We start from the raw sequence: 15,690 nt of genomic DNA, 5'->3' as shown, positions 1-15,690 counted from the left end.
GCATTACAGGCAGAATACTAAGATAGATTAAGTCTAATACATTCACTTTTAGGTTCAGCAATAGACTTAAGTGTGATGTCAGTGTCTCCCACTGGGAGAAATAGAAACATTTCCAAGATCCCCAAAGGTCACCATGGATATAGACTATCTGTATTCCAAAATGTTTCTTACAAAACCCCATACAGACACTACACATTCATTTCCTTTACATTTTAGTTGGCTAGCATTTGCTGCAAAGACATCTGAAAAACATTTCTGTTAATAGACTGGTATTTAAACTGGCAATATCAGAGTCATCAGATTTCACTGCTTCTTTTCACGATATGGAAAGTGAAATATTGATTAAGTGTTAAGAAGGGTGAAGCTAATTAGAAAAGACCTGATCAGACAGAATTTGGCATCTGTTGCTAGAGGATAACAAGCTCAAGAATAAACTGGCCCATTAGGATAAATATGTTGGTAAAGCCTGCTACACCAGCAGAGGCTTCGAAAAGTAGCTGATTTGGAGATTTCTCTTTTTCTTCTATTGCTCCTCCTCTTGATCATCACCAGAATTAACACTTCGCAAATTTCATAGTCACAAGGCTCTGTGCAGGGAGAGGAAACCAGTACAACCCAGAAAAGGATCTGGTTCACAGTTGGCTTAGACTTAGCAGCCATGAACCACACCACTCACCTCCCAGTGCACTCACCCACTAACTGCTCCTACCACTGTTTAAAAAGGCCAGAAGTCAGTTTCCTCATTATTTTAAATGAGAGCAAATCACATTATATCTGTCCTTTCTGCTCCTCCCTCCCTGCCTGTAGGCAGGATTAGTTTTCAGCAGGACATGCAGCTGACTCGATGACCATGCAGCCATACTTGCACTGCTGGCAGAGAGGCTATCTTGTGCCCACAGGAACGCAAGGTTTTAGGTAGGACCACCCCTTTGTGCTACTGTACTATCACATTTGCTCACTCTGATGATGAAACCGTGCCATAACAACTTGGCCAGAGACAAGAGAAATATGACTGTTCAAAAAACTACATAAACCCCCAAGCAGAATTCCCCTCTGTCCTAGGAAACGCTTTTCCCCCTCCAGACAGAGCAGGGGAAGGCACAATGCCAGCTTTAGGCCTCTGGAAATCTTTAGGAGTGAAACCATTACACTGCAGCACTACTGGCTTTGACTTAGTTATTTCATGTCTCCCAACCTTTCCCTTTCCAAGTACCTCTTAAAAGGGGAAAAATAACCCCAGCTAATAAAGAATTGAACTAACTTTCCATGTGATTTACTAATGATTTAACAAGATTAAATGCCTTCAGTTTCATCATGCTGGAGTTGAGTGACAAGGAAAATGTCACTTGTGTAAAAGACATTTATAGTCACACAGGAAATTTTATATTTCCAGTATGGCAATGCAGTTATTCTGCAGTCATAGCCTAGATAGTTAAAGATTATTAATAATGTTGTGGAGAGTTTCCATTGCTTGTTAGTTTAACACAGCTTTGAAGCAATCTTGCACTATTTTCTGTACAACAGGAAAACTGAATGAAAATTAATCTTTCCAAAACTTTAGATATGTACACAATAAGCATCTCTATCTGATCAGTCTCCTTGTACACTTTTAAGGCTGGATGATACTGTCTACAACCTGGGCCTGCATGACTAGCCTAGGAGCAGAGCTAAGGTAGATTTGACTGCATTTCTACCACTGTTTCACGTAATATGTCTTTCCAAGTTAGCTGTAAAGCTGTCTGCTCACAGATGAGGCTGTGAAACAGGTAGCTAGTGCAACAGAGTCCTGCCAACTCTACCAGAAGCCCCAGACAGATTTTTCAGAGCACTTTCCTCTTTACATTACTTATGCAAATATATGTAAATGCACAGGATAGAGGCTTTAGAAAACACCTCACAAAGCAAAAGGTTAATTGGGCAGGAAATCAGCTGTTTTGTCCTGAGGTAAAACTCAACAATATCAACCTCTTGACTAGGCTATTCCTTAAAAAAAATTAAAGCATGAAAAAGCAGTAAGGTGCCCTCAGTCACACGGTGGTAGTGCTGGGACTCACTGCACTCTGCTTATGTTCAAGGAGTCTAAAAGTTGAGCATTTTCATTCCCAGTTTGTCAAGCTCTTTGAAAAAATGGTCTCTGAAGCTTCACTTTGGAAGAGCCACTAAAGTAAAACAATTCCAAACAACATCAAATGCAGAAGGTGGGACTGAAGTCCCACCTCCTCAAGCTCCAAGCCATCAGATATATCTAAAAACTTGACTAAAACTAACTGGAAGTTAGTTTTGTAAGGCATGCATATTTTCAAACAGTTGTTAAGAAGCCTGGCAGAAATTGTAGATAGATTACTGTATGACAACTGCATCAACAGCAATGTTATAACAAGGTTTAGCATTCCAGTACTACATACATTTCAACAACCAAGAAATCATTTTCATAAATTAAGTACCCTATACGGTTACAGCTCCCAGAATTATAGTTAAAATATCTGTCACATCAAGCACATAAGGAGAGGCAAAACCATGACTACTCAGAAGGTAACTATGAGTCCAAATTGTGATCTGGTATGGAAAAAGTGGGGTGCATCAGAACCCGGGAGCAAAGCTTCAGATATTCTCCATAGTACCTGGAAAGCTGAGCATTTGCATCTCATAGTGGAGCTGCAAGGTGGGAGAGGGGACAGACAATAACTTCCATGAAAAACTCATGAGGGTTCCATCTCTTAGTCTAACAAATAAAGTGGCACAAAACATAGCTAGCATCAATCTGTCAAACCAATTCTGAGCTCAGACTTGTTAGCTAGGGAAGCAATGGTAAGTAGTGGAGATCATGCAGCTCAAGGATTATGCTTTACTATCTCAGCCTTCTGCTGTTTCTTCCATCTACCTGAAGACAGAGTATTTAATTTCATCATCTACATAATCCATGCCAGCTTGCACCACTACTTTTCAGTGGCAGAGAAGCCTTTGCATTAAAAAAACAATCCCTTGTCTCGATGAGTACCTGTACAACTTTCACATTGAGAACTTTACATAAGCAGATTTATCTTCTTGCTTTAACAAAGGGCCTCTTTTTTAATTTATTTTTTAAACAGTGTTTGCCACGTTAGAAATAAGTTAGTGTCCCAAATTAACTCTTCTCGATTGAGCCTTTGACAAGTCCAGTGTTCACAGAACAGTTCAAACAGCCTCTCTCCTCATCTGGGTTTTTTTTTTTTGAGGAACAGGCTATGTGTATATATTTCCAGAATCCATCAGCAACACACAGATGATCCAGGTTCATCTCAGTTTTGCTTATCAAGAGGCTAATATTGGTCAGAATATGAATTTGACCAAAGCACAAGCAACCCTGGAATACTAGTTGTGTGACAAGTCTTCTGGATATGTCTTAGTTCAGAATGTGGTCCCATGACATCACAAATAAAAGAAAGCCGGTTACTTCAGCTTTAGGTGTTACTGCCCACCAGCTGACTACAAGGATATCTATACCCTCAGCTAAATACAGAAACCGACACGTTGATGTAAACCATCACATTTGAATTCCACTCTGCAAACAAAGTAACACACAAAGTAACACAGGTTCCTTCAAACTATTAATGCCATTTAAGAATTACTTTCAGCATTGCTATTGAGGTAAGCATACATAACAGCTACATAAGCAACCCAATTGTTGACTGCCAGCTAGTCATATTTCTATACTCTTCAACTCCCTCTGTTCTTAATTTACCAGCTTTTCCTCAGCATTGTGCTACATAAGAACAGCATGGTATCCTGTGACAAAGCCAATCAAGAGGAATGTATTCCTGACTCTAGTAACTCTTCAGATATGTAAATAGACAAGCATTTTTACATGCCAAGTAACATAAGGATGTCTTAGCCACTTCAGCAAAGACACTCTCCAAACTACACATTGTTATATATATATTGCTGTAAAATGGTTAGAAACATGACTTCTCAGGAAAGAAGAGTCTCTGCATTTATAATAGTGTGAAAAAACCCTCAGGCTATTCACTCCAGATTAGTTAGCAAGAATAAACCCACTGTAGAAAAGCCACCACAGTTCACTACCCAATGGGCTTTCATCTTTCAGGTGATCCATACACCATGCAGCAGGAACCACTATTTCAGGCTCTTCCAGTAAATTCTTAGGTGCTCAGTCTTTAGTTGTGAGGCAAGTCATGTATAACCAGAAAACTTTACAAACTCATCCACAGGAAAATGAAAAAATGGATGACTAAGAGGAAAGCCTGGGAGATTTCCTTAACAAGACAGGAATACTAAAATATACCCTACCAAATGACACTTTTCAACAAGAAACTTGCAGTATACTTTTCTCTGAAAGATTCATCAAGTACAAAACCACTGAAGAGCAATCAGTTTGAAAAGTGCACAGTATAACCAGCCACAGATAATTGCTGTAGCATGGGGGGAAAACATCCTGACAAATGGTATTGGGTCATTTGGTGGAAAAGGGGGAAAAAAAAAATCCACTTCCCCCCAAGAAAAAGGCATAGAGCACTAGCAGGATTCAAGGTGCTCAAGATTTCAGTACTTTCATCAAATGTCCTGCAACAGAACAAGCGGAGAGTGGAGGATTCTGTGAGCCCAGAGACATCTGAACCCTATTAACATCCCTGAGCCAACATAGCCCGAAGGACATTGCTCACTCAAAAGGAATAACCAGCTACAACTGCCTGCAGCTGTAGGTAGGAAAGAGAAAGCAGCATTGTTGAATCAGCTGAAGCCCAAAATAACAGCTGGAGAAACTGCTATATCAGGAACTCCCTGCATCCACAGAAATAGGCAAGAGGTTCTGAAAACAGTCATTGCAGTACTTTTTGCCTGCAAGCAGGTACACGTGTCTGTTAACAAAGCACTAAGATTTTTTTTCTTTGAATTCATTTTACCATTTGTTTTCGGTGGACCTGGGGAATATCCAGAAAGCCTCTCTCAGGTTTTTGGGGGTTTTTCAGGGTTTTTTTTTTCCACCTCTCCTGTCCTCTGTGCAAGTACAGGAGAGAAGGCTTGGTTACATACCACAGATTGCAACTGAATCATGAGTCAGACTGAAAACTCATTAATCTGACAATTCTGCTTAAAACTTAAAAGAATAATTATACCAGAAAGTTTCCCTTCAATCCTCTGCTAACATTATCATCGCCAGCAGGGAAGGGCAGGGGGGAACACCATGAGCAGCAGGGAAACCCTAGTTTGTTATCAGCCCCAAATTGCTGCACAAGAGAGTGGTGCTGAGCTGCAGCACCTCGTTGAGCATCTGACACTGCATTTCAGTTCGAGTGAGTCATTTCTGAGTCCTCCAACTGCAAGTTTGTGGTGACTGAGAAGGAGGCTGGGTATGGGCTTTCCAGTGAAGTCAGCTTGTTTGATACTGCTATCTTTCCCAGAAAGACAAGCAGCTCTTTTGAATAGCCAACCGAGACAGAATGTGTTGATAAGCATTTCCTCTTCAAGGACTTACTGTAAAAATAATTTCATTTCAAGTGTAAGTCTTTAAATGTGATCACTACATGGACCAAGCAGTCTCAGATATGTACTTTATGAATCAAGAGCTATTTTGCATGCTGTCTTTACAACTGGAGTTGTGTATGTATAGACTGTTTAAGTCTGGAAGAGATCACATTTTTCTTTCAGGATCGGAAAAGGTACAGAGAACCTTAGAAACAGGATAGTACAGAAGTAAAAACTCCAGAGAAGATTTACCCAAAAAGCATTGTAGTGATTGTTTTCATTATTTACAAAATAAAATCATGCCCTACTTCCTGAAAAGGGATACTGAAGTAAATTGTGTCACTGTTCTCAGAATTACATAGAAGCAAAAAGTAACTTGTCTACCATCAGGCCTCTACTAAAAAAGACTAGTAAAAAAAGCAGTATTAGGATCATACCTTCAAAAACTAGGACTGAAATAAAAACAGATATATCATGCCTTACTCGGCTGCTTTCTCAATTTTGGCATTTTGTAGTTTAGTCTCCCAAGACTAGCTCTACATTCAGATCAAAATATAAAAAGTATGAAAGACCAAAGCAGGAAGCTCAGAGAGTAGCAACCTTGCTTTTGTTATGTGAATCTTCTGCTTTTTGCTTAGCTCCAGGCAAGCATAATACATCAGATTTGCATGTTGTAAAGGCCCTTACAATGATATATTTAAGGAGCATTCTCTGAGATCCTCTAGAAAGTTTTCTGTTATAATCATCCAGGACCCAACCCACAACGAGGGCCACACCATAACATCAATACTCTAACTACAGTCCACACGCATGGCTGAAAGAGTAAATGAGAACACTGAACATAAACTCAACCAGAAACACTGCAACACCAGAACCTGTTGTACAAAAAAATCTGTTTGGTACCTAAATGACCTTGCAAGGGTCTGCAAAACACTGGGCAACACAGTCCAAGAAGAACTAAACTCTGCAAAACAGCTTTAAGTCTACTTTGAAAACAGGACATGCCAGAGATGAAGGGCACTGTGTCAGAACTACTGGTTTAATAACAGAATTATTGATGCTTGGCACCACACGCTGATCAGATAATGCTCAATTTCAGTATAATAAAATTGTTACTAAGCTGCTTTCTTTTGACTCATCTTAGCCTAACCAAGTTGGATATTTTCTTCTCTCCATCCTTCAAAATACCCAAAGTCATCAGTGTCTGCTACAGCCACCTGATTGGTATCCTATGAGAGAATATTTAAGGCAGTATTTTTGAGAATTATTACTGTTCAGAAGGTCTTCTGAATGTTGGCATTTTTCTGTAAAATCAAAAATTTCAGCACCCAGGAAGCCACTACAGCTTTCCTGAAGACAATTACTCTCTACCTGGATAGATGGCTTTGAATGTTCCAAAGACCAAAACTGAAGAGATGACCAGAAACCAATAAGTACAATATAGACAGTTCTGTCTTTAAAAATGTATAACTACTTAAAAAGGTTTAAAATAGTTGTGAAAGGTCTTCATGTTGAAAGTGCAGAACACAAAGTTATCCACTCCAATGCTCTTTACTATGAGCATAACACCAGGCAACCAAACAAATTAAGGTGTAGATAGGAGATCACTGGTCAGTCAAAGAATACACACCACAGCTATTTGAGTCCCTCCAACTGCCCTGAGCAACTATAAAACTCACCTTTGAATAGTCATACATTACATTCTTCTGTCCAATCTCCCTGCAGTGTGTTTGCAGCTCCTGTTTTGAGATGGACATGAGTGCATATGGTCTGTTGTGGTATAAAAACCTCCACCCAATTCACTACTCTGCATTAATTTTTCTTCTAGTATATCTCCCCAGACAAACTTACCACAGGATTAGAACAGGGCCAGAAAGGCAGCAGAAACAAGTCCAGCAGCCCCAGCTTTAGCTGGCTTCAGCATTACAAAGGCTGTGGGTTTGACTAACCTTGTGCTATTTTAAACTGGCACTTCCTCACAAGTTAATTCATCCCATCTTCTTTCTGCTTTTACACCAACTACACATTCTTTGTGTCAGCACAGCTGTTGGCATGGCCGGATACTGAACTTCAGAGAATTATAGTCCCATCTAAAAACTCCTGAGAATGTGTTATTTTTGATTACTACTTTGGAACTGGGTAATTACTGATAAGGAAAACAGATACAGATGAACTTGTTAACCAGGAAGACTGGAATGGCAGATTTGATTGATCAAACGCAAACACAGGAAACAGCAGAGTTACAAAAGATGAGACAGCACATGACTGAGATATCAAGAGGGAGACTAGGAAAAGTGAAAGACTAAACCACTTAACTCAAGCAGCTGCAAGGTGGTTCTGTAAGTCTCAGCCTCACCAAAGAGCTCCACAGGCTTTCTAATAATGCCACATAAGGGAATGTGATTTTTCAGTTTTGCCTTACAATCTAAAGGGATCGTGCATATACTCACAGCTGTGTTAAGAATATTAAGGTTGCCTTGGGAACTTACAATGCACACAAAAGGGCTGGATTAGACTAATTACCTTGCCTCAGTACACAAGGCAGTTGTTCACCAAGTCTGATGAAAAATAAGTACTCTAAAAGGTGTATGGCCATTAACCATTCCTACTGCAAACTACTCAACCCCACTCTTTGAAGATAAAGCTAATGTTTTCTTTTCAGTTTGTGACATCCATCACTACAGCATTCAGCTACTTCAAACAGATTTTCACAACACCCTTATTAAGCAATCTCTCAACACAAAACTAATTAACTTATTATAGAACAGCCCAGGCTCTACCAGAAGATCATAAGACAGATGTTCACATAGCAAACCACATGCAAGAAGTTACCATCTCAACAATTCAAGCTAGCCCATTTCACCACGTACTGGGATGCAGACCATGAAAACTAACAAGGTTGGCCATGGGATGGTAATGACAAAGCAAGTATTTCTTAAACTGCTTCAGTTAATTTGCTAAGTGCAAATAAGTGCTTTAACAACAGTGAAAACAAAGAAGATAAATCAAAACTTGTTAGACATCTAAATAGTAAGCTTCAAGTATAAAAAGTGGAAAACCATAGAAAGAGGCCTTGGAAGTAACCATAAGATAATGAACTCCTACTGCAGTTCGTTACCCACATCAGCAATCAATCACTTAAAAGTCAGAAGAAAAAGGTGAAGAGAAGATGTAGTTCTTTCAAGCCTTTAAAACCTCACAGTTATATGACTACTGTTTCAACAAATCAAGGTATCTGTAAGCCAACATGACTACAGCTCTGAGTGCTCAGCTCTGGCAAGATTACACTAAAGATCTGTAAATAACAGGTAGTTTCACCTTACTCTGAAGTTACAGAATGTACAGCTAGACTATGGAACCCTACAGCATAAGATATCTTCAAGGAAGAGCTTAAAACAGCAGTGTGCAGCAGGAACTGCACAATGGTGCAAGTCAGTTACATTAAAGTTCATCACCCTGAAACTACAGGAGGAAAACAAACATCTACCAGATTCTGGCCAAGGGGCATAATGCAAGTGTCTGCTTTAATAAGCAAAGAATTTGAAAATAATCCCCTAGAGACTCTTTAAGGCATCTGGTGCAGGATACTCAAACAAGATGACTAAGTTGAGTCAGCAAAACAAATTTTGTGCCGCCCATTTGCTTTACTGAAGCTGTTCCAGCCCTCCTCGCTGTGGTTAATCAAATTCAGTTTCAAAAACTCATAGGCAAAAGAAATCCCTAGCCTTTGCAGTACCTTATCTTGTAGAATGGAAGAAGCTACAGAAAGCTTGGAAACTGTTGTCAGCATTCTTTTCATAGCTCTTCCCATCTCATTGCTAATAGAAGCTATTGTACATAGTCATTTCAATAGCTCAGAGAAGGACATGAAATATCACTCCCATTGGCATTTTATGCAGGAATGTTTACCACCTTTAACCTAACCATAATAAATATTTACAATTTGTATTTTTCCTAATCCATCCACTCCATTGCAAAAGCAGTATCAATTTCTGCAATACACAGAGCCTGACACAGAAAAAAGAACCAAGTTTCAATAAATAGCTCTTCCTGTTCTACTTCCTTCTATATACAAACATCTGGGCTGAGTGCCCAGCTGACTATTTTAAAATAGTTTTAATTGCTTTATTATCTGCTCTGCTGTAATCAATGCTTTTTAATATGCTGTTTCTTCCTGCTTCTTAGAAAGAGCCTTCTCCCATGTAGTCCACACCACAACTTCCATTAAAGAATTAATATGGTTTGGTTTTTCCCCAAGCTTACTGTTAGAAGTCAAGTTAACTCCAAGATCAATACGTTTAGTTTTACATTGCCTTGGTCATTTTGAAAAGCCACTAAGAGTACAAGTGCAGTAGTGATGTTCTGCATTAATTACAAATACTAGCAACACATGACAACACAACTGATCAGCAGTCCACCCTGTCTCAATTGATAGTTTTCAAGCAACTCATTGTGCTGACAGCCAATGTCATGAGTCAACATTCCAGTTCTATATCCTCAGGGTATCACTAATCTTATCACTTAAAAGTATATTAAAAATATGGACCCAGAACTTATCAGCTGCCATAACTTATGAAGATATATTGCTAGCAGTAAGTACTATAGGTTTGTTTTGCTGAGGTTTTTTTCCCCCTTCTCTTTAAAAGGAAACTGATCATAAACACAAGTCAATAGCTTACATTCCAGAGGGCACAACTTAGCTTTTAAGTATTTTAGGCTTCATCTTCCTAACTATCTACCCAGTAAGCTCTTTTCAGTGTCATCTTCCTAAACATGCAGTGTTTCAGGATAGGAACTTCTTGGCAGAGAGGCTAGGTAAGTCAGTACTAAGAAACTGAATTTATGCCTCAACCTGAGAGGGTACACTTTGACCTAACAGCCTTGCCAGTGCCACATTGAAATGTAAGGACAGGCAAGAATAAGTGAGTTTCTTTTTAAGAAAATAAACAAAAAAACCCCACATGAAATTGAAAACAGACAAGAATACAGAATTTTATAGCTTTCTGTCAAGAGAGAAAAGCTTTCCTAGCGTGACCATATCCTAGGATGTATGAGGGAGAAGAGGCATTTATGGTCACACTTTTTCCTTCTCACTTCTATTGGCAGATAGTGAAGTCCCACAGCCCCTGATCCTTTTATTATTCTGTCTTGGTGTTGTTCCACTTCTCTTAAAAAGATCAAACCAGATTACAGCAGAGAGTGCAACAGCAGCATCAGGCTCTCAATGCCTCATGTGAGCAGATGAAGGAGGTTATGGATTTTATTATCTGTTGAATTCTTCACTCACGGCAAGTATGGGGTTTTTTTTATGTACTCTGCAATATGCAGAGAGGAATAAACCCATAATTTGATCCACATTCTTACAGTTCTACTTGCTTATTAGACAGCAAGTGCCATTGAAAAGTCAAGCACTGCTAAATTTTTAGATCAGCTTGTAATCATCCAAGAAACAGATGGCGATTACAGATTCCAGGAGCTGGGGGGAGATTCGTTGTTTTCAGTAGTGGTTTGTTGTTTTATTTGTTGTTTGGGTTGGGTTTTTTTAACCTTATATAGTATGCTCAATAACTGCATTAGTCATTCATTATCTTCTCCTAAATATGTTTAATGGTTGAGTAGGTGAGGTCCCCAGCAGGCCACATGTTACCTCAAAATTAGTTACAAAAAAACCTCCCACTACTGTTAATTTTCTTCTATCTTTAGGGTGATGTCTTAAAAGACCTAAGCCTAGCTCCTTACAAATTGCCAGCTCTCCTAACAAGCTTTTAACAGAAGGCAGCAATCAACAGAAGAGTAAATTCACCATCATTGTGCTTGGGACAACCATCATAGGCTAGAGAAAACACAAAATCCCTGGCACAGAAAACAAGGAAAGAAGAAGAATTACTTCCAGAAGTGTTAGGCAAAGTGTTACATGCCACCTTCCCTCCCTCTTCTTCCCAGTTATTGGAAATTCAGCAGCAGTGACAACATGGAGGTTTTTAAGGATGCTTTTTATCGTATCAGTTGTAAATTAAATACTACTACAATTCAGTTAACTAGTTAAAAATATAGCTCTAAGTCATACTAAACACTGAGTTTAAGTATTCTTTTCAGTAGCACAGACAGACTATCTTTGACACAGGGTAAAAGACCAAGATAAGATCAACACTTAATGATGCAGATGCCTGCAAGATCCAAGCACTTAGTCTTCGCTGCTACAAGTCATCAGTATTATAATCTTATCTATGAAATGGGACACAGTTGCTTTCCCTTTCATTCAGCAGAAAGTTTCATTCAAGAGTATACTTCAGCATTCCAAGAAGTTAATTTACAGCTCTGAACATGAGCATTTATTTTCTTGCTTTAAGATATTTGGGTAAATGTTTACACATTTTCCCCTCACATGCCCTTCTAACTGAATTTGACTGCATTACAGAGGTCTTTGCATCAGCTATTTCTCTACTTTTATCTAAACAATAACTGAGACCACCAAAGCAGTTTGCTTAAGTTTCTTAGGCGTAATTAAGAACCTCGGATAAGACATCTCCCTGCAGATTTTTTTCCACTCCCATTAACAATTCACACCTCTATTTTGTGACACCAATGCTCAAGATCTCCCTTTTCCTAGGACAGGAGAGTTAAGAGAACAGTTCTTAAAACCTTCCTTAAATGGAGCTTTTCCACACATTCAATTTAAAATTTGAAAATCCTCCAAAACATAACCGCCAAGTACAGCAGTATTTTGGCCCCAAGATCAAAAAGTTAGAAAGCCTGTAGAAAAATCTGCTTTTCCCCTTTTTATCTTTACCAAGTGTTTCCTTCCAGTATGTGCCACATCCTGTCATAAACATGGGAACTGTATCTCAGCTTCACCATTTCAATACATGGTAACCATCTTGAGAGTAAGATGATAAGATGAAGAGACTGCTATCATCTCATTAATTGATCTCCACCACACTGGAAGAAGTCTTAAATAGGATTTCAGATAGCTACTATGTTCTAAATTTAATTACTCTAATCATGAACTATGATCTATGTTGCACCAGGGGAGGCTCAGCCTCAATATGAGGAAGAAATTCTTTCCTGAAAGGCTTGTCAGGCATTGGAATGGGCTGCCCAGGGAGGTGCTGGAGTCACCGCCCCGGAGATGTTTAATAGACAGTTGGATGTTGCACTTAAGGAAATGGTCTAGTGGTTGATTGGGCTGGGACAAAGGCTGGACTTGATGACCTTAAAGGTCTCTTCCAGCTGAAACAATTCTATATTTCTATGTTCATTTTCTAATCTAACCATTGTTTATGGATTTCTGAGGGATTTTTTCCTAAGAGATTTATGGATCTTTATTTTCTGTTCTTCATGAAGTCACACACGTAATCTCTGTTTATTCCATAATAAATTCTTATCTGACAACAGAATCCAACCACACTGAATCCATTTTTATTTGCTGGACAGTGCCACATCAAGGATTACAAACTGACAGGGTAAGGAACTAACAGAAGAGTCTGCAACACTTCAATGCTCCCTTTGTAGCTAAGAAGAGATAAACTTTGTTATTATTTGTACTGAAGAGATCCTTCCTCTCAAAGCAGTGGTATTTCCAGTATGAACACATCTAGTGATGAGCTGTTGCAACAGGAAGACCTCTGCTCTCCTCAGAGATCTCCCTTTTTCTCCCCAAGGAGACCACGGAGGGCTAGCACACAGCCATTCACTAGAAGGCTCTCACCCTATAATTACCAGCGTGCTTTCTTTAAAGGGGTCTGTTGGGAAGTTTTCTATGAATAACACTATCCACTAAAGAAGGTGCAAATGAAACTCATGTATTTAAGCCCAGTTCTGGGAAACAGCACATACTGTACTTCCACAATTGGAGATCTTTTTGCTTTGTAGATAAATATCTAATTTCTTATCAGTTCAGGCCATAGGATACCACTGCTTACAGCCAATCTCCAGAAAACTTGAAATCCTTTGTCACCGTTTCCTATATACTCACAGGGCTATCTTAAGCAGACTGCTTAGCCTTGCTACTGCACTATGTCATCCATACCATGCTGGTACATACAGTTAAAGCATTTCCCCCAGATCATCACTTCAGGCACTATGCTGTTTAACACAGACCTAACAGTGATGACATTCAGCCTCCAGGCTTTGGGCAAAAATTACCCAAATGCACACAAAGGAGAAGCCTCACAGGATTTAGGTGCATTGGAAACAAAAGGAATATCAAGTTAATACTGCAGACTGCTTTGCCTGTCTCATGAAGCCGTTACAAAATTTGCAATCTGATCTCAAATTACACATTGACAGTTATTCCTACAGGCTCTTACGTAGCAATAAGAAGTAATCCACATAAACCCAGCATTTAAGACATACAGACTTTACATCATCAAGAGAAGTTTTGGCTTAACCAGCCTGATACCCGATTTTTGGCAATCTTTGAGCTCCACACTTTTAACCTGCCATGGTAGCTATTTAAAGATGTAAAGCTGCGACTTGAGCCTCATAATGCCCAAACCATGTGACATCTTTACCAGGCTCCTAGTTTTAACGCTTAACAGCATCCGTTCAACATTACTGCACTCGCTATAAGGATTCTTTTGAAGGCAGAGCAGCGCGTCAGCCGCAGGGTGATATAGCACTCCGCAAATGTTGCAATTCTGCTGCTTTACCACACCAAAATCCGGCCCATCCCCCCTCCCCAGAGCGCACAAACCCGTCAAAGGACACTTGCTTAAGCAAACTGCACGGATAATGGTAAAAACTTGGCCAGTTAAACGCCAGTAGCTGCTCGGGGTTTTTTTTTCACCGCAGTACATTTATGCAACGCCCGCTGGCGGGTGGTGGCAGGACCCGAGAGGCTCAACTCCGCTCGCAGCACCAGCCCTCCACAGACACCACCCGCTCGCCGTGCACCGCGCGGACCCGTGGATCGGTAGGACACGGGCTACCGCGGGCAACCCGGCCCGCCGCGGCACGGCGGCAGCTCCGCGCCCCGCGGGCAGCCAGCGCGCACCGCCGTGCCAAGACACTGCAGCCTCCCCCGGCGACCCTCGCCCGTGCTCACCGCGCTCGGTAACGGGCTTCAAGCCCGCCTCTTCCCCGCCGCAGCGGAGAGCGACAATCGGCGACGCGTGCCTCCCCGGTCCCGCCTGTGCCCCCCCGTATCGCCCCTCTACTCCCCGCAGCCCCTCCCGACGGGCGGGGGGCGATGCTCCGGTGAGGCAGTCGGCTGGGTCAGGCGCGGCGCTTACCGAGTGGTTGACCCCCCACATGAGGACGCTGAGCAGCGGGTCGCTAGCCCGGAACAACTTCACTTTTTGCGCCACGAAGTGCTTTTTCTTGGTCTTGGTTTTACTCGCCATGACGGGCACGATGCTGCTGGGGGCCGCCATGGCGCTGCCGGCGGCGGTGAGCGGCGGGAGGGCAGGAGAGGAGCGAAGGGGCGAATCAACGCGGCAACGCCACGGGCGAGCAGCCGACAGCGGGCTGGCAGCCGCGGGATGCCGTGCGCATCCCGGCCTGCCCGCCGGTGCCGCGCGCTGAAATGGCCCCGCTCGCGCGGCGCGGCCCCGCCCCCCCCTCCCCCGGGGGAGCCGCCGCCCGCCACGCACCGCGCCGCCGCGCCCCGCCCCGCCCCCGCACCCGGCGCGGGAACGCCGGCCGAGTTTCGGTTCCTGCCGCCCCACTGCGCATGCCTTTCCCCCGGGCTCGCGCCTGCGCGGCCGCTGCGGGGAAGCAGCGCCCTCAGGCCGGCCCGCGGAGCGGCGGAGGGTGCGAGGGTGGGATGGGAAGGTGGCCGATACCCCTCACTGAGGGGATGGGAGCCCTTGGAGACACAACGTAGCTGAAGGTGGTTCTCATACCTTGGCCACCACCCCGCTTCCCACCATCACACGCATCTCCAGGTCCTCTGGGAAAGAAAACTCACCGTCTTTGTCTAACTAATCGTACACAGTTATTTTTCGTCCTCTAGGAGCGAAAAGGACTCTCTGAGGTTGGACTTTGTAGGCTGCTCCTGACCCAGCTCGAATGTGGGAGCAGAGCCATTCGTTTCGGATACCATACAGCAAATAGCTCAGCCTCCTGTGGAAGTATTGCAGCCTTGTAAACGACACTCCTCTGCTCCTAACCGCAGCAAAACAAAACAAAAAGTTTCCTAACTGCCTCTGTGGCCACAGAAGATGTGGTCAGTGATAGCTGATGTTCTGCAAAAGCACGTCTGCCCAACTCAGAGACACTACACAC

The 15,690-nt window shown here is 42.0% G+C and overlaps 1 protein-coding gene across 1 annotated transcript in view; it reads right to left on the bottom strand.

Moving 5' to 3' along the window:
- The window catches only part of PIP4K2A (phosphatidylinositol-5-phosphate 4-kinase type 2 alpha), a 125,051-nt gene extending 110,042 nt beyond the window's left edge, over window positions 1-15,009 (bottom strand). The window contains exon 1 of the mRNA XM_061996397.1: window positions 14,697-15,009. Coding sequence (XP_061852381.1) covers window positions 14,697-14,837 — 141 coding nt within the window. The 5' untranslated portion in view covers window positions 14,838-15,009. The remainder of the gene's footprint in view (window positions 1-14,696) is intronic.
- Between the last annotated feature and the right edge of the window lie 681 nt (window positions 15,010-15,690).

The sequence above is a fragment of the Colius striatus genome, chromosome 5 (assembly GCF_028858725.1).
Source record: "Colius striatus isolate bColStr4 chromosome 5, bColStr4.1.hap1, whole genome shotgun sequence".
Lineage (NCBI taxonomy): Eukaryota > Metazoa > Chordata > Aves > Coliiformes > Coliidae > Colius > Colius striatus.
Note: the sequence above shows the minus strand (reverse complement) of the source record. Positions and strands in the feature narration are given on the sequence as shown.